The sequence below is a fragment of the Mchenga conophoros genome, linkage group LG19, assembly GCF_057382185.1.
Source record: "Mchenga conophoros isolate Kocher_MC1m ecotype Shallow Benthic linkage group LG19, M_conophoros_male_GT1.1, whole genome shotgun sequence".
Taxonomy (NCBI): domain Eukaryota; kingdom Metazoa; phylum Chordata; class Actinopteri; order Cichliformes; family Cichlidae; genus Mchenga; species Mchenga conophoros.
The window spans coordinates 21,665,052-21,687,082 of NC_140544.1; the positions used below are offsets into that span (position 1 = coordinate 21,665,052).

Here is a 22,031-nt window from a genome sequence, read left to right on the forward strand (position 1 = left end):
AAAGTTGCAGTACAAATTTTTTTTTGAAGATTTTTAAACCCAACAAATTGTTTTGGAAACTTATCTTAATATTCAAAAATGCAATTGAAACAATGTCCATCCATGTATGCATCCACCAGTCTTCTTCCACTTGTCCAGTTCAGAGTTGCACAGGGCTGGAGCCTATCCAGCTGCCATAGGGCAAGAGGCAGGGTGTACACCTTGGACAGGTTGCCAGTCTCACAGGGCTAACACGGAGATTACGAAACCATTCACGCTCACATTCACACCTATGGCCAGCTTAGTATCACCTGTTAACCCAACCCCACTAACTGCATATGTTTGGACTGTTTTATTGATCATTTATGGATGGCTTCAAATTTCAAAACAAACAAAAAACCCTTTTGTGTTTCTGTTCTATATTGACATCAAAGATTTAACATCAGAATCTCTTTACAGGTGTATATTTTCTGTAATTTTTCTCATGCTCTTAACTTTTGAATTACATTTTTTTGCTTAAAAATACAGGACATAACAAACAGCATATCAGAAGGGCATTAAAAGCATGAACAGTCCTAAGGTAACAGCGATACCTGGGATGTTGCAGGATTTGAGGTGAAATAGACTTAAAAATTACTTCTTCTGCTATTCGTGCACAATAAAATCCAAACCCTTTTCTGCATCTGTCTCTCTGCCTGCTCCACTTTTCTGTCACTCAGACGATTGTTTAGGCTAACTCCTTACGCACACAAACAGAGCTCAAGGTCGCGGCTGCACAGAACGAGTGCACACACACAAAGAAAGTCTGGGTTGAAAGATTTAAATATTTATCATTGTAGTGATTATTTTCTTATTGGATTTTATTGATTCTTGATTATATTTTGATTAGATTTCTGATTGTATTATAGCAGGAATAACTACCAACAATAGCACATTAAATTGTGTCACTCTGTGCTACCTTACACCCTCAAAGGCTGGATTGGGCCTTTTACTTCACTTTTTGTAGAGCTGAGCCAAGTGATCTCAGTCCACTTGACATCCTGTTTGATTCATACCACTTTATGTAAAATATCTGTATATATGCACAGCTCTCCCTGTCCTTGGGGGCTCCATCGTTGCAGCTCATCAAATGTGCATCCTCTGTGTGGAGTGTGTGGCTTCAGCCGATTCACTTGCCATTCTCACTTTTTTTCCCCCCCGCTTATGGACTTCATCGTTCTGCCTCATCTAAAGTACTTATGTTTGACACTCCTCCTCCTTTTTTCTTTTCTTTTTCTTCACCTAGGGGAGCTGGAGGAGGAGATGGAGAATCCAGAGATGCGGGATCTCCCGGAGAAACAGAAACACCAGCTCAGACACAGAGAGCTCTTCCTTTCTCGCCAGCTGGAGTCTTTACCAGCCACACACATCAGGTACACTTCATTTGTGTCACAGGACTAGATGCTTTATTTACCTTCTTTTTGTGGGACTTGCTTGTGCAACTTCTAAACCCACCCACCTACTTGACATTCTATTTTGGTTTCAAATACCCATCTCATGCTGTGACTGAAGTTCTGTTCACTAAATGTTTCTTCATCTTTTCATCCAAATCTTTTGGGTTACAGTTGATTCAACAAACCCAACTTTTTCTCCAAACAGAACATTTCTGATGAAATTTTCCTAGACGGTACGGGGTCGGTGAAGAGAAAACAAGACAGACAGAACCGACTTGTTTTTAGAAAAAGTAGTTATAAATTTATGGTAATAACAAGATGAAAAAATGGCAGCTCATTTTTTGTTTTGTTGTCTTTTTTTTATGAATACTATCATGGATGAATGCTTTGTCGTTTTTCTGTGTTGGCTTCAAGCCAATAGGGGGTTAATAAAAATTGGTAGTGGTTAGAAATTTTCAGCTAATGAGCAGTGGCTTAATGTAGCATTGATACTGTAAATGAGTAAAAATTTAGGCTGATTAACACCTCAGTTACGCAGGCCTAGAGACCGGTTAGTAACCATCTGGCAACCACCAGTTGTGAGGGGGATAAAAAATGTGTATACCTCCAGTGGCTGCAAGTGATTGCTGGAGACTGCTCTTGTGCGACTGCAGCAGTCTGCTAGCGACCGCAGAAATCACACGGAGGTTTTTGGTGCAGCACCTTTTTGCAGCCAGTGTAGGTCAGCAACCACTTGGACCAGATTGAGGAACATTTGTTTTTCCCCCATGTCGAGTGATTTGCCAGATGATTGGTAACTGGTCTCTGGGCCTGTGTAACTCGACCCTAAAATTTAGATGGATTGCAGCATTATTGACTGTGAATCACCTTTTGCTTAAGTAGGAAATTTAGATCAAGTGTAGGAAAGGTGGACTTATTCACATCACTAATGCAGTTTACGTTGTTTGCATTGATTAATAAGATAATTTTCGAATACTAAAAAGCAAATCTTGATGGCATCATAATGTTAAGACCTACAGTATAACAAATATTTGCAAATTTCTTCTGATTATTCCCATTTCCATGTTGCAATTTTTTATTTACATGCATTGCATGGACTCATTTATACTGTTATAATGTGTATTCATGCTTTTTGATGCAAATACTGCAATTTCCTTGATGTCACATTGCCTGCTATACGTGAAGCTGTGCTGGCGAGAAAGACAGACACAAAGTAATCCACTCATATGCAGGGTACACGCTGAGCAGTAAATGTCAACAGAAAGCTGTTTCTAGATATAAACCTACCTCTGCTCATCAGTAAGCTCGAGGCAAACCTACCTAATCATTAGCATATTATTACTTGACATTCCTGAAATCACAAGAAGAGCAAACTGACATCTGCTCGAATAAAAATGCTCTGATGAGCAGTTTGTTTAGTGAGAATTCAAGCTTGATTAAGTTTTCTAACTTAACAGTGTGTGGTGAGGTTACACAGTGTGCTTGAGTTTATTACCCTGCCAAATCGTATTTGCTTCAGGCTAGAGAGGTATGACTAATTAGCTGGTAAATAATCCCAGTTCAGACTGTAGCAGTTTGGGGACAGGGATGAGTGCTGTTGGTGTCAACACACGGGACCAGGATTTATCCCAAAAAAACTCCAAAAAACCAAGCTGGGCAAACTGGACCTGAATCAATACCATCATTGGAGATTCTGAGCTGTATCCTACATTTCTCTTGCAGAGGAGTTTGGACCAGAGAGCAGCTTTCATCTTGCACTTACATAACCACTTAAAATCCCATGGACTTTAAGCCCCGTCTGCTTTTCAATGTTTCACATGTCAAATATTGGCTCATACTTTTCTCCTCTATGACTTCCTCCTGTGTCTTTCTTAATTTTTTTCTTCTTTCTTTTTCTCTCACTTCTTCCTTAACTGTGTTTCTTACATCCTTCAGGGGAAAGTGCTGTGTGACGCTGCTGAACGAGACAGAAGCCCTGAAGTCCTACCTGGACAGAGAGGTATGTGGTCATGATGGAGTCTCAACTGTAATTAGGTTTTAGATTTCAGTGTGTGTGTGTGTGTGTGTGTGTGTGTGTGTGTGTGTGTGTGAGAGTGTGTGAGTGTGTGAGTGAGAGAGAGAGAAGAGGAGAGTAAGAATCTTATGAGTTAAAGATTCTTGTTTCCAGATGAATTATTCAATGTGTTGACCTAGAATGTTCTTTTCACGTACTGTAATGAGGAGACGAGAGACTAGGAGAGGGGGGAAATACACAGACACAAACACACACGCACGCAGACCAACTGATACACCCCACTCTTTCGCCTCTCCGCTCGCCCATCCCGCTTCCTGTTCCTTTCATTGCATCCTCACACCTTCCTGTCATCTGTATTTCCCAGGATGCCTTCTTCTACTCGCTGGTATACGACCCTCAGCAGAAGACCCTGCTGGCTGATAAGGGGGAGATCCGTGTTGGGAACAAGTACCAGGCCGACATCACCGACCTCCTGAAGGAAGGTACGTTGTGCTTAAAATTTTTGGCTGCTTTTTAAAAATGACTTATTCGCTTAGAAGCACTGTATCCATTTTCTGCAGGGCACTTTTTACCCTGCAGTGGACTGATTATTTTTTTAGCAATATGTCTGCATTAATGGGAAAAGTTTAACAGTCTGAGCCACGACTGTCAAACTTTTTAATATTTGTGCAACTGCTCAAATTTCAGGAACATGTCATGAACTTTTATGACTTTTCTGCCTTAATACACCACTTTTTTTTCCTCTTTTCTGTTACGAGTAAAGTTGAGAGAACAACCAAGTTGGGTTTCCATGGCAATCACACTGTGGACTAACAATGATTATACATAATCACAGCATTTGAAATAACAGTTTATTGCATTCGTGTTGCACAATTGATGACTTTACAGTCACCCGCAGAGAAGACAACTGTTCATAACGCATCCCAAATCTGACATCAAAAAAGCTGTCATTGAGGTATACACCCACGATGAAATATAATAGGTCGTAAAGTGTAGCAAAATATTTGTAAGCATTCATTTTAATAACTGGGACTTGACAGTTTTGTACAAACTGTAATGTTTTTAAATCCAACTTGTTAGTAACACAAATCCACTATTATTTCCATTTAGATGAGCAGAAGGATATTTTCCGGGCATTCTCTGCCAATAGTTTGTAAGGTAATCATTAATCAGGTAATCATTTTCAAATGTGACTGTTTTTCTGCCAGATTATGGTGTTTTGCTGGCATCCTGTGTTTTGCCAGAATTTTATTCTTAGCAGGTGGGATGCATCTGAAATTGCAATTAAAGCACCATGGGACACTAGGCTTGCTAATTAAACCCATGTTAATGAATTCTTCTACATGTGTTAGAATCTCAGGCAGGCTGGCTCGTTGGTTGAAGGCTGGCAACTTGACAGAGCCTACCTCTTCAACTCTGGGATTCATTAAAGCCCCACACAAAGCAGGATTTATTTATTATTTTAATCTAAAAGGAAAATTGCAGACAATTGAACTTGAGTTTTTTGTGTTTGCTGTTGTTTTTTTCCCCCCGATAAAGACCCATGGCAATCTTGGAGAGCATTAAAAATGGACTTGCATCCACATTTGTTTGTCTTGTGGTGCATTTAGGTGAGGATGATGGCAGGGACCTGGAGAAAATGGAGGAGAAGATCTGGGACCCCAACAGCTCACTGACAGAGAAACAGATTGATCAGTTTTTAGTAGTAGCACGGTAAGTCAGCTCAGACATGAAATGTATAACAATAACAAAAACAAATCTGATTTTTGTAATTTCTTTCAATTTCAGAGAGAGTTAGCTGTAAAGTTAGTTATGCTAAGGTAAATTTGCCTCACTTATTAAAAAACTGTGTCAAGTAAACTTAATCCATCCAGTCTTAGAGCCGTGACGTCTGGCTTTTATTTGTGTGCATCTAAAAACAATTATGACAGTTATTATAAAACACATGCATACTTTTTTTTTTTTTTTTCAGGGAGTGCACTACATTTAATCAGGTGTACTTGAATCCGAAGTGAATCCAAGAGCTAGTCTAAAACTTCCTAAAGGTCACTAGAAAGGTCAAGGCAAGGTTAAAAAAAAATAAAAACACCCATCATGCTGAACGGGCATTATGGGGTGCCATAAAGAAGTTTTTTGAGTCATTAAATTTAAAAACCTCACCTCTTTAAATTGTTCCAATTTTCTCTTTGACATCATGTCTTTGTGCACATCTGGACCGGTTCCAGCTCAGCTGCTATTTTTACATCGCTTCCTGGAAGTCCGTTTCTGACTACTTGTATGGGCACATTATTTTACCGTGGAGCTCTGACTTGCCAGAGAGCAAACATCAATTTCTCTGTCAAGCTGACCCAGCCCAACCCCCATAACTGGTGGAGAGAGCGAGGGCACATCAGCGAGGAGTGGCACCAGAAGCATGCTTGTTGTTGTTGTATTTTCTGTCCTGAGGTGGTTGAGGGAGAAGATTTACAACAAATGGTCTCAACTACGGCTCCCTGAGACTTCATTCTATTCCCCTTTATGTAATTCAAGTTGAGGAGTCATTGTTTTTACACAGCTGAGCAGATCCAGTGCACATTATGGACACACAAGTGCAAGTAATCTGAGTGGGACTTGCAGGGAATGAGAAATAGAAAATAAAATAGCCGCCGCACTGAAAGCGGCGCACTGCTGCTCAGGAAGATTGAAGATTTAAATGTGGTAGAACTTTTGATTTGTTGTGAAACGCTATGATTGCACCTGGTAAAGATGCTGCAGTTATTTAATTCTCAGCGTGAGAGAAAATACATGAATTCACTAAAACTAATAAGTACTACAAACCTTTCCTAAAATCTGTGAATATCTAGTTTTCAAGCCATATTTGGTTGCTAAGCAGTTTTAGCCTGTTGAGGTCTAAATTTGCTTGAGGTGCATTATCTGTCTGACCACACTACAGACTTGAATATTTTATTTGGAAGAACCAAAGTTAGGACTTTGCTGATATGACTTCCATGTTTGTTCTGTAAAGGGAACTATATCAGTAGTTTCTCATGTGTCCCACAGGTCAGTAGGTACCTTTGCCAGAGCTTTGGACTGCAGTAGCTCTGTCCGACAGCCCAGCCTACATATGAGTGCTGCTGCAGCCTCCAGGGACATCACCTTGGTGAGATAGACATATATATGATTTGATTTAAACTGTTAACACATGACATGTGAAAGGTGTTGTGGAGAAGGAGGACTGTTAATCAGAAAATCCTTGCGCGTGAGTCTGTTAGTGATTGTTGAAGCCTGTGTCTGGTTATCCTTAACAAGCATTTGGCCCCAAAACCTAGCCAGCCTAGTGTGGGTCTATTCTGCCCTAGATCCTTTCCTCATATATAAAACATGGATGAGAGCCCTAGCTACCCACATGTACACAAACACACATGCAGACACACAGAAACAGCTCAGATACTCTCATGGAGGCTGTGTCTACACACTCTAAACTGGTAAACTATAATCATATAGCTGCAATGAAATGCATGATTGGTTCAACTCATGCACTGACATGGATTTGTCTTGCATTTAGTTTCATGCCATGGACACCCTCCATGCTACAGGCTACGACATGACTCGAGCCATCGCAGCACTGGTTCCTCAGGGTGGACCCGTCCTCTGCAGGGATGAAATGGAGGAGTGGAGCGCCTCGGAGGCCAACCTCTTTGAGGAGGCCCTCGAGAAATACGGCAAAGACTTTACTGACATCCAGCAGGATTTTGTAAGTGGGAAAACAGTAGGATTTGATTTTAGGAAACATGCTTTTGTTCTGTCATATTTGTGTGCAGTATATGAAACTACATAAAGACTGTAAGCTGAGAACCGGGCAGACAGACATAGAAGTGCTGTTTTCCACTTTGGGTTTCAAATGGAATAACAAAATGTATTGCAAAGTGTCCTTGGTTTATTTAAGAGCTGCAAATACAGCCACTTGAATTCATTTCATTTTACAGATTTTTCTCAGCTCATCAAGCTTTATAATTATCAACTTATGCAGCAATTTGCACTGAAATTAAATTGTGAATTTTATGTACAGAAAACATAAAGGAATATCCTGGAGAGAGCTCTGGCTGTAATACGTACCCTCTAGAAGTTAACTTGCCAACACCTTTACAGCTCAAACCAGTCCTATGATTCTCCCCATTTTAGACTTCGTTTAGGTGTTCAGCTGATTTTCCTTTTATGCAACTTTCAAGCATAACAGTAGTCTTGTAAAGAAGCACTGTGTCCAGCCCCATGGTAAGAATGAATAGTGAGCATTTTTAAACAAACATCCAGTGAAAGCTGCCTCTTCTCTGCTGAAGCGCCTCATGTTCTTCAGTGCTGAGAAGAGTGGCGCTGCCTTTAGTGTTCTCTCACTGTGTGCATCAGTCCGCCACCTGGTGGCCATCTGCTGTCAGTGCTGCAGACTTTTGTTTCTACTTGAGGTTTTTTTCCAACAACAAGACTACACCATCAGTATGGGTGGGGCCACCACTTAAAGGCTCATATTCTTTCAAACTTCATAGAGGCAATGTAACGATTTAGCTTCAGTTTTTTAATCGTATCTTTACCTTTTTAATGAGCGAGTACTACATCAGGTTGAATGCGTGTGTGTTCCTTAAAATGTGAAAGAAATACACAGATATTTTAGCATTCATAATTATAAATGTCACGAAAGGGAGAATCATCTTATTTGAGTACCAATCTTAATTTCTCAGTTAGTTAAAGTCGTTAATGATCATGTAATCAAGAGTTTCAGCTTTAATTTTACATTCCCTGCCTTCAGCAAGATTTCCTCTCTTTCTATCTGTTCCCATAACATCACCTCAACTAAAACCATAATTATTTTCCTCTTCTGTCCCTGTGTAGTTGCCCTGGAAATCCCTGACGAGTATTATTGAGTATTACTACATGTGGAAGACCACAGATAGATATGTACAGCAGGTAACAACTTCCTTTATATATTTCTTAAGGAAAAAAGAAAACTAAGTGACCCATATTAATTAATTTTATATTTGCATGCGATTCACAAATCTGTTGTTGGTACCTAAAGGTTAGAAATTCACTAGGTCTAACTGCACTTCTCGTCAACAACCTCCTTTTCTGCTCCAGAAACGATTAAAAGCAGCCGAGGCAGAAAGCAAGTTGAAGCAGGTCTACATCCCCAACTAGTGAGTACTTTGATGCAGCATTTTATCAGCCTGCTTTCATTTTCCTACATATTATCAAGTATTAAATCAGTCGATGCTGCGGAGAAGGTCACAGCAACAACTCTGGTATTTTAAAGTTCAGCACTTGTCGCTCATTATACAGTACAAACTCTTCTTTTTATTATTCACAAACGCTCTCAGTACTGGATCAGTGGAACTACTGTCTCTGGTTGCAGGCTGATGAATATTATTTGTTCTCTTGGTGAATGTCTTGTCTCTGTATCTCTTCTTATATCAGTAACAAGCCAAACCCTAACCAGCTGAGTAACAATGTAAAGCCAGCTCTGGTAAATGGAGCAGCGGGTACAGCGGGTACAGTGGGTACAGCGGGTACAGCGGGTACAGCGGTCCCAGGACCTCCAGGCTCAGTGCCGACCCCAGGCTTGGGTAGAGCCTGTGAAAGCTGCTACAGTAAGTCATTCTGTTGTGTCCTGTTATTGCGCAAATGCAGTAGCTACTGTCCTGATGTAAGAGTTCTTTCTCCTCCTTAGAGGAAATGAGATTGTCGTGATAGATATACAGTCAAAGCCTCAGATGTTTGCAAATCCTAATCAGTTTTGATGCGACAATTAAACATCTTTCAGTCTCGGTGTGAAAATCTATTTGCTTCTTTAATTGCGCTCGATAATTAACCTGGTATGGATCTTGGGTGCTGCGTCTGTAGTTTTAGTATACGTGATGACAACATCCTTTTGTACTGATTTTCCTAATTTTTATTTAGCTAGCATCCAAGATCATCAGCCTATGTTGATCTCCATCATCCTTGTCTTCAGATCGGTGTATTTTCAATCTAATACAGATAATTTAAAGATCTGTTCTGTGCTCTTTGTATGCGGCACACATTTGATATTGGATTTCCATAATAGAGAGAAGAGAAAATGGCCTTATGTGCCCTGCAGCAAAGTATTGTTTGAATTATTTTAGAGGCTGTACTTAATTTAACGATGAATGATTAAAGCTAGGGCTTACTACACCCATTTTTGGTTTTTTTGTAATCATCTCTGCTTAGCCATGTGATTTTGTGCTGTGTGTTTGTGTGTATAGCCAGCAGCTCCTACCAGTGGTACTCGTGGGGACCTCCCAACATGCAATGTCGCCTGTGCGCCTCATGCTGGACCTACTGGAAGAAATACGGAGGGCTGAAGATGCCCACGAGGTTGGATGGCGAGAGGCCCGGACCCAACCGTAACAACATGGTACAAGCTCACACACGCTTCACTAGATATTGACTTTGTTTCCTTTCTACAAATAACAGCCTTACTGTCTGCCGGAAACCTTGCAGTTCACCAAAAGTTCATCTTCCAGAGAAAAATCTAATGTTGGTTATTAGTTAAGTTAATTTAGCCTTTTTAAATTAACCCAGTCATTGTATAAAATGAAAATGACATCTGAGACGCTTGAATCAGTATGATATTATTGTTTGGGGGAAAATGGTCCAAATGATGCTCTTTTAAAGCAAACATTTTGTCTTATGACAGTAGGAAAAGCAAAGGTGGAGTTAATCACAGCCCAGTTCCATTAAGTGTCCCAGTAAGCCTCGAGAATGAATCAAAGGTGGAAAGTAGGTCTTTCCATCTTTGAGTGCGGCAACCACAACCTGTGAAAAAGTAATATTTATTACTTCAAGAGAGAAAGTACCACAGTGTCCTAATTTGGGGTCTACAGATGCCAAACACACCATACATCTATGCATTTCTCTTCTTGTGGTTTTTGTCCTTTTTAATAAAGAGCAGTGTATCCTATTTTATTTTAAATATTTTTTATTACAATCCTGTTGAGTTTTCAGTAAAATCCCTACAGCACAGAGTGTTGTGTTGTGCATTTTAAATCTATACCCTTTGAAAGCCTACTAGGAGTAACCCTGAGAGCTCTCTTCTGAACTGAGGGACTTTCTGGCATATTTCAGGTCTGCTTATAGAACAAAATGACTGGGTTTGCATCAGAAATTAAATGAGGGTGATCTCTGTCTGTGCAGCTACCCTGGGAAAAAACAGGACCTATTCTAATGGTCATTGGACCGCAACTTTACGGACATATACTGACGTGTCAGAACTTAACTGTCTTTCACGGGTACTTTATGGGGGGAGTTAAAAAGCACTCTAGGCATCTGTCTTTCCCTTTGGTAGCCATTAAATTCCTATCAGGCAATGATTGTAGTCCAGATGTTTTCCTTGTCTTTAGTCCTGTGATAAATTGATCTCTCCCTAATCCATCATTTAGCATTCAACTGTAAATACACATTTCTACTAGTACAGGCTGTTCAACATTTTGGTTACAAAAGAAGTTTCTCATCCTCTAAACCTTCTCTAGAGCCCCCATGGCCTGCCCCTTCGCCACAGCGGCAGCCCCAAGTTTGCTGTAAAGACCCGGCAGGCTTTTTACCTGCAGACCACCAGCCTAACACGGATGGCACGTCGCACCTGCCAGGACATCATCAGACCTCGATATATGGCCAGGCACCCCTACCTCCCAGTCAACACAGCAGCCATCAAAGCAGAATGTAAGGAACCGTTTCCCTCATGCATAACTATGACATGTTATAACATTTGGGCGCTCTGTACACGTCCTCATATTTCTAATGACAGTGTTGTTTCACTGAATGTGTGCAGGTGCTCTGCGATTACCAGACAGGCCAAAAAAGCCTTTGCCACTGAAACCTGTGGAACGTAAACCTCTGGAGTCTGTTGTTCGGTATTTAGGTGAGATCAATTCGCCACTACATGTTCATTTTTCAGTTTCTAGTTTTTCAGGTCACTTTTAACTGGGTGTGATACCTTGAGCTAGGTATTATGACAAAATGAATTTATTTCCTCTGTCATTTTCTTCATGTGTCTCTGATCATGTTTCAGAAGCACATCCCCGTCCATCCAAGCCCAATCCACCGACTCGCGGAGGGTCAATCTCTACAGGCAGTCTGACACCTATAAAGTCCTCTCCCATCCTCAACAACGGCTCTCCCACCATCCTGGGCAAGCGTACCTATGAGCAGCACAATGGACTGGATGGTGAGCCAGACAGACTAGAAACTTTGAAGCACATATACAATCTGCATGTGTTTGCCTCGTCAGCGTCAAAGAATGTCATCTTCACCGAACTCCTATTTGTCACAACCACCATAGAAGATTATTTCCATCTGCAGTGGTATATATTTGGCAGCATGTCTTTGTTCTTGCACCTCTCCACCCTTCCTCACTGATATGTGGAAAACCAAAAGCAGGGAGAGCAGCAGCGGCATCAAGGCTTTCGTATAGAACAGAGCAGGCTGGGATGGGGGTGGGTTGCAATGTGGCTTGCAGATGTGCAGCATCTGTGGGCAGGCAGAAATATATCAGCATTTAAGTCTGTAAGCTTGAATTCAGCACATGCCCAAGTTATGCTTGATATGTTGAACATTGTTTTGTTTTTTGGTTGTTAAAGACTTGTACCATCAATATGCATTTTAATCAAAATCCCCTTTGTTTCTCAAAATGAAAATATTTAAATTATTGCAATTATGTCACATTTACATTTATTATCTCATTATTGTGAATCATTTAACGCAGATTATTTAAGCAGAATATAAATCTACACCTGCGACCTCTGCGGCTACAGCACATAGTTACGATCCACTGCCGAAGGGTTAACAGTTTGAGTGGGGCTCTTATGTTGTTATATGTTATTTATTTATTTTTTGGGGCGTTATGTCCCACTTTCTTTCTCCCCTGTGAAATGGGAGATGGGTAGAGACAGACTGGGAAATGAAGAGAGGGAGAGAATGCCAGGGAAGGATGGAAAGAGGAGAGAGCAAGAGGGAGATTGCAACAGGATCCGATCGGCCTTGCTTCTTTAGCTGGAGGCTACGGTCTATGTTGTCATGGTAACGGGAGAAAGGAGGATCAGGAGGGTTCGGTAAGTGTATCCTGAGGGAGAGTATCTCCACTGCTCTATGAGCCCACCTCAGGCCCATGCTGGGATAACACACCAGGAGGAGATCGGAGTTGGAAATCGTCCAGGTTCGAGGATTAGTTTTCATTTGTTTCACTTCCAACTAGCTGACTCAATCATATCAGAGGACAGAAAGGGTTTCTGTTGCATGTTTATTTTCATTACTTTTAAACATCGTTATTTATTTGTCTTATTAAATGACTGTGTTTTGTGGCAGAGTGAAAGGGATCATTTGTGGTCAGAACGCACACGAAATTGTGACCCAAGTCTGCTGCTCAAATTGAGTTTATGGAGCGTCGTAATGAGTTTCAGCTCGTTGTTCAGCTGTTTCGCCTGCAGGTTTACTGTTTTGGTTTACTGTCACGCTCTCACAGCATCTTTTTGGCTGCGAGCAGGCACAGTGAGGAGCTGATGAAAGTAGCGAGGCGTTAACAACCTAAGGGCTGTATTTCCCTTAGGAGCTGGTAGAGACCACAAAGGGGACCAAAAGAGGCTTAAATCTTGACTTTTGTATTTGTTGTCTGTCTAAATGGCAAGTTTGTGTTTGCTGCCCCCAAGTGGTAAAAGAAACTTCTTTCATCCAACTTTGCTACTTATAAAATTTGCTACGTTTTGTCTTGTTTGCTTAACCCAGACAACACTATACATATGGAACAGCCAATTAAATTCTTTAGTATGTTTCTATATGTATGAAGTTGGAGATATGCTGCATCATTGTGAATAGAAGCTTCTACTGTGAGTAAAAAGCTGGTGAAAGGGACGAGTAAAGTCTCCTTCTAGCGTCAAGAATTGCGATGATTTGCTGAAATCGTTTGAGGAGTAGAAAAGTAGAAAGAAAAGAAGAAACTGAGACCACAAAACAGCATAGGAACAATATTATGTAATAGTAGCATGTAAATGCTGAGGAGAGGCGCTCAGACCTCAATGCAGAAATATAACTTCTTACAAAACTTTGTGTCTGAATGACAGTCTGCCATGAAATCTCACTAACAAGTATTTGCAAAATAGCCTTCATTGCTTCTCTAGCAAGCATGAGTGCATTTAGAGTTTTTAATTTCAATTTAGAACATCAATTAACTTGAATATTACATCATTTTATTGCTACTTTGTGTTGCTGCCAACTAAATGTGAATGTTAATGGTGTTGGCCTGATGGGCTTTGATTGAAGCGTATAAAAAGTAGTGAAGTGGAAGATGTGGAGGCACACGTTGTTTTCTAAAGCGCAGCAAAAATAAGGTTTGGTGTTGTTTTTCCTCTGTGCTGAAGTACTTTAGGAAGCCAGCAGAGGGCAGAAGAAAGCAATAATTTTGTGCAGCCCCTTACTAATAAGGGAGCATCTGAAAATACTGTTGTTTGCCTGTAGACTAAAAAACTAGAGCTGTATTTATTTTAGTTTTCTCCCGTGACATCTCTCATGGTCTTCTTTTTTTTTTTTTTTTTTTTTTTTTTTAGGTGCCAAATCCAAAGTATTGGCTCCACAGTGGGACATTATGGCCAAACGAATGAGTGAAGCAGTGCGGCCCTCATCGTCCCTCCAGGACGAGGTACATGAACTGGACTGAGCACTCTGCGGGACAACCTTCACTGCGAACCTCAGTGAGGTGAGAAATCCCCACTTACCCGTGAGGATGCTTATTTTTAATTGCCTTTGTGTTAATAGTTTTGCTGTTCTGTCTAACAATGTTGTTTTGCCAAAAACGAGGAAAGGAAAAACATACGCCTATCCAGCTACCCCTATAACCTGAGACGCTACGAAAGTAAAATACAAATCAAAAAAATCAAAGCAAAGAAAGCATCTAAGGCGCTTGTATCTATTACAACTAGGATACAAACCTACAGATACATTGCTTTGAAGAATAGTGGTGAACTTCTCACTGAGGGAGAAATATGATCAGGAAATCTTTGTTAATGACTGTGTTGCATCACTTCAATGTTTGGTGAATTTAAATCCTAAAAAAAGGCAACAGTAGAAGTCACAGCTGTGTTTTAATGATGAAAGTAAGAGCATTTCCACAAACACAGTGTGAAGAGAGAGGCATTGAGACTAAGTGGCTGTGTAGCCTTAAACTTGGGCTAATAAGGGTTCAGTTTGTTAGGTAACAGAGATTAGACTATGGAGCAATGGAGGAAGGTCATGTGGTCTGTAATGAGTGCATCAGGGTAAGAAGAGAGGCGAATGCACCCATCATGCTTGGTGCCTACCCTACAAACCTGTGAAAGCAGTGCTATGATCAGGGGTTGCTCCATGTGGTCAGGTCAATATCAGCTGACTACCATATACTGAGTGACCAGATTTTTCCCAGCAGTGGATTTTTTTTCTTTCAGGGATATTGGAAGATACCAATGTTAGGATTCATCAGACTCAAATTATGATTAGTAGTTCAGGGAATAGGACTAGCCACAACTAAATCCGGACCTTAAGGCCTTTGAGAATGTTTTGGATGTGCTGGAGAAGACCTCATACAGTGGTCTGACTCTCCCATCTTCAAAACAATCGGCAGCTGGGGGGGGGGATTTATGCAATTCCAGATGGAAATAAATGTTCTGACCTGTGTTAATTTTTGTATTTTTTTTATTTTTTGAAAATAAGTTTACTCCAATCAGAACTAATTACGTTCAGTCAATCAGAATTGATCTCCTTGCATAGGAAGGTTGTCACGTCTGCCCCCGATAAACAGGGTTGGAGGGAGAGAAGAGTTGAAATGTAGACTCCTTTTGAATTTGATGTCAATGAAAATAAGGTGCTTTGTAAACTGTTACACTTTATATTTTGGTCAACTAAATAAACTTTCGATTCAGTCAACTATAATCTAAAGCTAAAAGAATCTAGATGCCTAAATGATGAATAAAACCTAATTAAGCTTTGTTGTCAAAATTAACACTGGTTTTGATGTTGCATTAGATCAAAAACAATTTGTGCTTTCATTAAAGGTAAGGAGCAGTTAAACTAAATACTCAGTATTATTTTTAAAGCCAAGAAGAGTTTAAGGGGTATGAAAACTTTAACGTTTTAATGAGAGGTAAAACATTATGGTTTTTGCCCAGTTTTGAGAGTTTTTGCTGTCAGCTGTCATTAACTGTGTGTAAAACCTTTCCCTCGTGTGTTTCTTCCACAGCAGCGGGGGATATGAATTGGATGAGGCTTTTCCCACTATAACCATAGCCGAGGGCAGCTGAAAGGAGACGACAGCATTGGCTACTTTTCTTCAATCAGTATGAGTCTATCAGACTTCTGAAGACTAATCGATCAGTTTGGCTGTGGTCAATCAGAAAATGAGCCTGACTGTACAGGACTGTGTTTATTACTTACATTTCTCGTTATTACTGTCTTTGTAATTATTGTTATTGTTATTTTAATGTTTTTCTTTTTTCTTTTTTTACCAGTTATAACTCAGCTTATTTGTTTGTCGATCAAACGTTGAAACTTGAAGTTTCAAGAAAAATGCTTGCAAAAAACCCTGTGGAAAAGGGTGGAAGGAACGTAACAAAAGCCACTTGCATCTTCTGTTTTTCTTTTTCTCAAGTTTAAAAAGAAAAAAAAAAAAAAAGAGAGAGACGCACTTTGATTTCAGTGACACGAGTTCAAAATGTCTTTTGTTTTTCTGAATTTGAATGCTTTCTAGGAAATTTTCTGTTGTGTGAGTCGGCCCTGCTCTTCGCCCAGAGAGGTTTAACTTATTGAGAAAGACTTGGTGTTTTTTCTACCTTTTTCATAAGTAATGCATCTATGCTTCTAAAGTGTAATTAAAAAAGGAAAAAAAGAGGTAATTGATTTTTTCCCCCCTCTTCCTTTGGTGTCTGTGCACGGAGGTGAAAGTTGCACTGAATGTTCTGTTTTCAAGCTGGTGTTTACCCGTCTTTCTTACTCCTGCAGGTATGCAAACAGGGTATATGCAAAAAATAATGGAGAATTTTTCATTCCTAATTGCTTTATATGTTATATGATTAGTATTAGAAAAGATTTCATGCACAACCAGAAACATGTTTTGTAAGCAAACATCTGAAAACTAAAAAAAAAAAAAAAAGCAGGAGTGTGCTCTGCTTTCATGTCCTGTCCTTTGTGTGTTTATTGTATGTTTGCTAGCAGCTTTGCAGATTACATCTCTTCTCCTGCAAACATTTTTCACTTTGGGGTAACATCCTAGGCTCTGTAGACGCCTGACAACCTGTGCTGGCTTTTTAGCCTTATATCAGAACATATCTGAGCCTTAAAGTCTCTAATCAAGTGGCTGGGTAAAGCTGGTGGTTTTGCTGACCAATTTAGTGAATTTGCATCATTGTCTTTAGGTGATGGTGGGCTGAACTCACTTTTTAGTAATGATGCTAACAATAAAATGCTTTAGAAAGTTGGACACAGCACATGTACAGTTTACAGTATTGTAGTGCAGCAGATAACTGAAACAATCTTTCAAAAGTGGATACAAGCAGCAGAATTTGCAGGTTTGTCCACTTGGAGAAGTGTGAAAAATCCTATTAGCTACTTGAACTTCTGCATTTTCCATCTTGACCGTCATTTCAACCTTAGAAACAACTACAGAATTTCAACCACTGGATACATTTAAGAAATGTTACTCTTGATTTTTACATTTTTGACTTCAAGCAAATCAAAATGTATAACTTAAAACCCCTTTACACCACTGAAAGCACACCTTTAATATTCATGTCATTATATTTCTGTGTAGTTCATTTGAATTTTACATATTTGATGCACACACTTGGCTCATCTCTCCTGTGCTGGCACAGCATGCTATCGGCCTCTTCCTTCCTTCCTTTTTTTTTTTTTTTTTTTTTTTTTTTTTTTTTGAAGGCTTAAACAGTCACTCCAAAAACAATTTTAGAACCACCAGTTTACCTGACAAGCAATACATGGATGCAGAATCTGGGGTTTGAATTGCAGACCTTCAAGGAGACAATCTGCTCTAAATATAAATAAGAGAAATAAACGAGATTTGGGGGTTCAAGGCTGAATCCATTCAGGAAATGCAACTGAGACAAATCACATTTATACTATTGCACACCACACCCTGTTTGAAAATGTAAAAAACTAAAAAAAAAAAAAAAAAAAAAAAAAAAAAATATATATATATATATATATATATATATATATATATATATATATATATATAAAATCACAAAATGACTTTTAAAGTTGACTTCTACAAAGTTGAATGTGTATCATTTGACACAAAGATCATTCAAAAAGGGAAGTGTAGTTTACATAATCTTTAAAAAAGAGGAACTTTTTGCCTTTGTTGACATTCATCTTGAATTTTCAGTTAGCTAATAGAATTTTGGCTTCATCAAAAAAGCAATAAAAGAGTATGTGTACAAATTTTGCAACTTGTATTCACCTGGAAATGTAGATTTATCTGCTGCACTATTCCAGTCTAATTGGTAAAAAATTTAAATTATAGGACTAATAAGGGGAAACAAGACTGTCAACTTTCTGTAGTAAAAGAAGTCATTAAGTGAAGTACAGGGTATTAGCAGAAACAGGGTTTGGTACACCTGGCTGTTTTATCTGATTTTTGAGCATTCACAGGTGAAAACTAAAATAAATTTGGCATTTTGGGTAAACATTTGAAAGCCATCGCCATGTAGGGTTGATGGCTGATCTAACTAAGTGTAAGAATATGACAGCTCTCCTTTTTACTGACATCCAGGTTCAAAGTTATGAAGACTCAAAAATGTCAATAATAAAAAGCACAATACCCCTATATACTTTCAACTGTTCTTAGTGTAAAGCCAAAGTTGAATGAAAACTACATATTTAACTAAAGTAGCTCCTCAGGGAGGACACCCAATCAGCAGAGAAACTGAGAAGTGGTACTGCTGTATTTTTAATACTGATATGTTAAAATCCATGTTGATGTTACAGACTCAAAATCAAATCCATGCAATAATCTACACAGTAAAAAAAATGAAGTATTTAAAATCTGGGAAAGGAGATCACTGATTTCAAGTTGGTACGTTGTAATAAAAACTTGTTTAGTAATAACAGGAGGAACATGTTAACAGGGAGAAATCGCTAATAAATCACAATATTGAGGTAAAGAACTTGTCGCTAAAGCAAATCAAACAGCTCTTTGCTAGCCATATTGTGACACCTTTACAGCTTTATTCAAGCTATTTCACCTAGCTTTCCTTATCTGATAAGAGGAAGATGATCAGCATGTTTTTTTGTCAGCATGAGATCGATGCTGATTGCCAACATAACGATTCTGCAAGAGCATCCCTCCTTACTTTATGTGGCCTCATGGAAAATCCCGTCTATGTGGTATTTTAGCCTCTGCCGTTAATGTCCAGTTGAAATCATACCTGGTTAGTGATGTGCCCAAGCATACAGATAAGATTACCATAATCATATAATAAAGTTTTTCAAAACACTGAATGGCCTTTCAAATCTTGTTATAGGTACTTTGAAGACCACTTAGAGTTCGTATTAATATTTCAATTATGTCCTGTAGTGCATCATGTCAGGTTTAATGATTGTACATAATATTACTGTTGTTACTGCGTGGGGTCAGGCAGTGCATTATCTGTTGTTTAGACTGTATCATCTACTTTACATACTGTATTTTTCCAGTACAATTCACACTCCCCGACTCATATATTTCTTGGCCAGCACATTGAATTAAATTAGTTTTCATAAATCCTATAATGACTCATGGAAAGTCCTTACTTAAGCTCTTGTTTGTGAACTATATGTATGTCTTGGATTGTGACTACACAGCAGCTTCATCATGTGCCTGGAGCACCTTTTCTTCTGCTGAAGTAAATTGTTTGGCAATAAGACTCAAGTTACCACATGCCCCTAAACACTGTGACTGGTTTCTTTTAACTGAAAGAGAAAGACATGCAGATGTCACTGGATATGTGTGAGGGTTCATACCTCAGCAAACTCCTAAAATATTCATTCAGCTGGAAGCCTGTGGGAAAATCCTCTCATGTCCATTAGTTTAAGATCAAAGGTCTAAACAGGAACGAGTAACAATGGATGTTTGGAAATTATGTTTATGTACTGCATGTGTTTTCTGAGAATTAAATATGTTTTAGGCTGAAACGGAGGTCAGCGCCACAGTTTACATCATATTGCAGCAGCAATTACTTAAAGTAATTCACTTTTGTTGTGAAAATTTTTTAACTACAGAACTAAAATAAAAACAGGTGATTTTTCTTTGGATGCAACTTTTATATTATCCACTTTTAACATAATGCTTCCTGTCTGTGTTTCAGGGAGCGGGAAAACAAAGCACAAATGAGCCAAATATGTTTCTTTTTATATACTGTTTGTAAATAAATACAACCAAGCCATTTGGATCATCAAGAATAAGATTTCCGTACTGGATCAATCGAGGTCTGCATTAACAATGACCACCTCTAGTGGTGTTGGCCAACTGGGTGCCAATGGAAACTGTGCTACTGTTGGCTGAAGACAAAGAAGCAAGAGAAAAAGAGGACGGGGTAAGGAATGTTAGGAGGCAGTGAGAGATCAGGTAGAAGTGAGACTAGGGACTAAAGGGGGAGAGCTGGCTGATATAAAGGAGCGATAGATAGATATATTGTGCGTGCAGGTGGAAGGGAAGTAAGACCAGGAGCATAAAGAAATTAGGACTAGGTGTATAACAAAAAGACAGATGGCAAAGGAAAAAGCTTAAAGTGAATTATATGTCAGGCTGGACACTCAGGAAAGAGAAGAAGACTTGTATTGGCTGGCTAGACAGAGAGACTGAGTGGGAAGGGATGTGCAGCAGCTTAGGGTGATTAAAGGACAGAGATCGAAATGTGCTAACAAGTGAAGAGAGTGTGTTGAGAAGATGCAAGGAATACTTTTAGAAGTTCACGAATGAAGAAAATGAGAGAGAGGAGAATGGATGGAGGACATTGAGTAAATCAGAAAGTGCAGAGGATTAGTTTTGAAGAGTGGAAAGGTGGTAGGTCTGGATGACATACCTGTGATGGTATGGAGATGTTTAGAAGAGAGGACAGGGATCGACAAGATTGTTTTACACCATCCTGGAGATTAAGAGAATGTAATGGAGAACATTTGTACTTGTACTGAGTGTGAAGAACAAGGGTGAGCTGTAATAATTCAATCGAATTCAGTTTTGTTTATATAGAGCTAAATCATAACAACAGTCATGTCAAGCACTTCATAATAACTAATTAACTAAATGAAATGCGGAGTGATCTATAAACACATAGTGACTGAAAAGGGTTAAAGAAGAAACACTCATAGGGAACCACAGCAGTCTAGGACTATTACAGCATAATTAAGGGATATGTTTTTTTAAAAAAGGGAAGGTTTTAAGCCTAATCTTTGAAGTAGAGAGGTGTTCTGTTCCCCAAATCCAAACTGTGAAGAGAGACCTGAAAGCTGAAGGCTCTGCCTCCCATTCCACTTTAAAATATCCTAGGAACCACAAGTAAGCCAGCAGTCTGAGAGCAAAGTTCTCTATGAGGTCTCTAAGATAAGATGGGCCTGATTAATCAAATAAGGACTTTATATTTGATTCTAGATTCAACAGGAAGCCAATACGGGAGAAATATTCTCTCTTTTTAGCCCCCTTTTTTAGCATTCTGGACCAGCTGAATGCTTTTCGGGTAGTTTTTGGGACAGCCCACTAGTAATAAATTACAATAGTCCTATAAATAATAAATTCATGAACTGGTTTTTTAGCATCACTCTGAGACAGGATGTTTTTAATCTTTAAAGATTTTGCGCAAATGCAAAAAAGCAGTTTTACATATTTGTTTAATATGGACACTGAATAACAGATTCTGGTCTAAAATGGGAAAAAAGTCTTTTCACTAAGGTCATCCAGGTCTTTATGTCTTCAAGACATTTCTGCAGTTTAACTAATTTGCGTACGTTATCAGGCTTCATTGATAGATAGAGCTGTGTATCATCTGCATAGGAATGAAAATGCATGGTATGGGAAGCAGGCATAATGTAAACAGAATTGGTCCTCGCACAGAACCCTGTGGCACTCCATAATTAACATTAGTGTGTAATGAGGACTTTCCATTTACATGAACAAATTGGAGTCTATTAGATAATTAAGATTCAAAGGGTAGTGCAGTATCTTTAATTCCTACAACATTAAAGATACTGCACTATACTGCACCATAATATTTCATGTGCAATGAAATATTATGGTAAATGCTACTGAGCAATGCACTGAGATCTAGCAGGACAAGAGGGCATAAGAAGTACAATTTGCAACCTTTAATGCAATGTTTGCATTAAGAGTGTTGATGGAGAAGTAGAGAAAAGGTCAGAATCAGTGTGCATTTTGTGGATCTAGATAAAGCATATGATAGGGGGCCAAGACAGGAACTGTGATATTGCATGAGGAAGTCCAGAGTGACAGAGAAGAAGTATGTGAGGGTGGTGCAGGACACGTATGAGGACAGCAAGACAGTTCAGTGGGTTCAAGGTGGGGTTTACATCAAATATCTGCTTCGGTTCCAGTT

At 39.2% G+C, this 22,031-nt stretch overlaps 1 protein-coding gene across 2 annotated transcripts in view; it reads left to right on the top strand.

The window, feature by feature from the left end:
- mta1 (metastasis associated 1) overlaps nucleotides 1-16,458 on the top strand; it is a 47,940-nt gene extending 31,482 nt beyond the window's left edge. Inside the window, exons 4-18 of one of the 2 annotated variants that reach the window (XM_085257125.1) lie at nucleotides 1,265-1,391; nucleotides 3,348-3,411; nucleotides 3,791-3,908; nucleotides 5,037-5,139; nucleotides 6,466-6,565; nucleotides 6,971-7,159; nucleotides 8,290-8,364; nucleotides 8,533-8,591; nucleotides 8,869-9,041; nucleotides 9,675-9,826; nucleotides 10,941-11,130; nucleotides 11,240-11,329; nucleotides 11,480-11,635; nucleotides 14,007-14,155; nucleotides 15,671-16,458. In XM_085257125.1, coding sequence (XP_085113251.1) covers nucleotides 1,265-1,391; nucleotides 3,348-3,411; nucleotides 3,791-3,908; nucleotides 5,037-5,139; nucleotides 6,466-6,565; nucleotides 6,971-7,159; nucleotides 8,290-8,364; nucleotides 8,533-8,591; nucleotides 8,869-9,041; nucleotides 9,675-9,826; nucleotides 10,941-11,130; nucleotides 11,240-11,329; nucleotides 11,480-11,635; nucleotides 14,007-14,116 — 1,706 coding nt within the window. In that variant the 3' untranslated portion in view covers nucleotides 14,117-14,155; nucleotides 15,671-16,458. The remainder of the gene's footprint in view (nucleotides 1-1,264; nucleotides 1,392-3,347; nucleotides 3,412-3,790; nucleotides 3,909-5,036; nucleotides 5,140-6,465; nucleotides 6,566-6,970; nucleotides 7,160-8,289; nucleotides 8,365-8,532; nucleotides 8,592-8,868; nucleotides 9,042-9,674; nucleotides 9,827-10,940; nucleotides 11,131-11,239; nucleotides 11,330-11,479; nucleotides 11,636-14,006; nucleotides 14,156-15,670) is intronic. The other variant, XM_085257126.1, reaches the window with a different exon arrangement.
- Nucleotides 16,459-22,031: the final 5,573 nt, after the last annotated feature.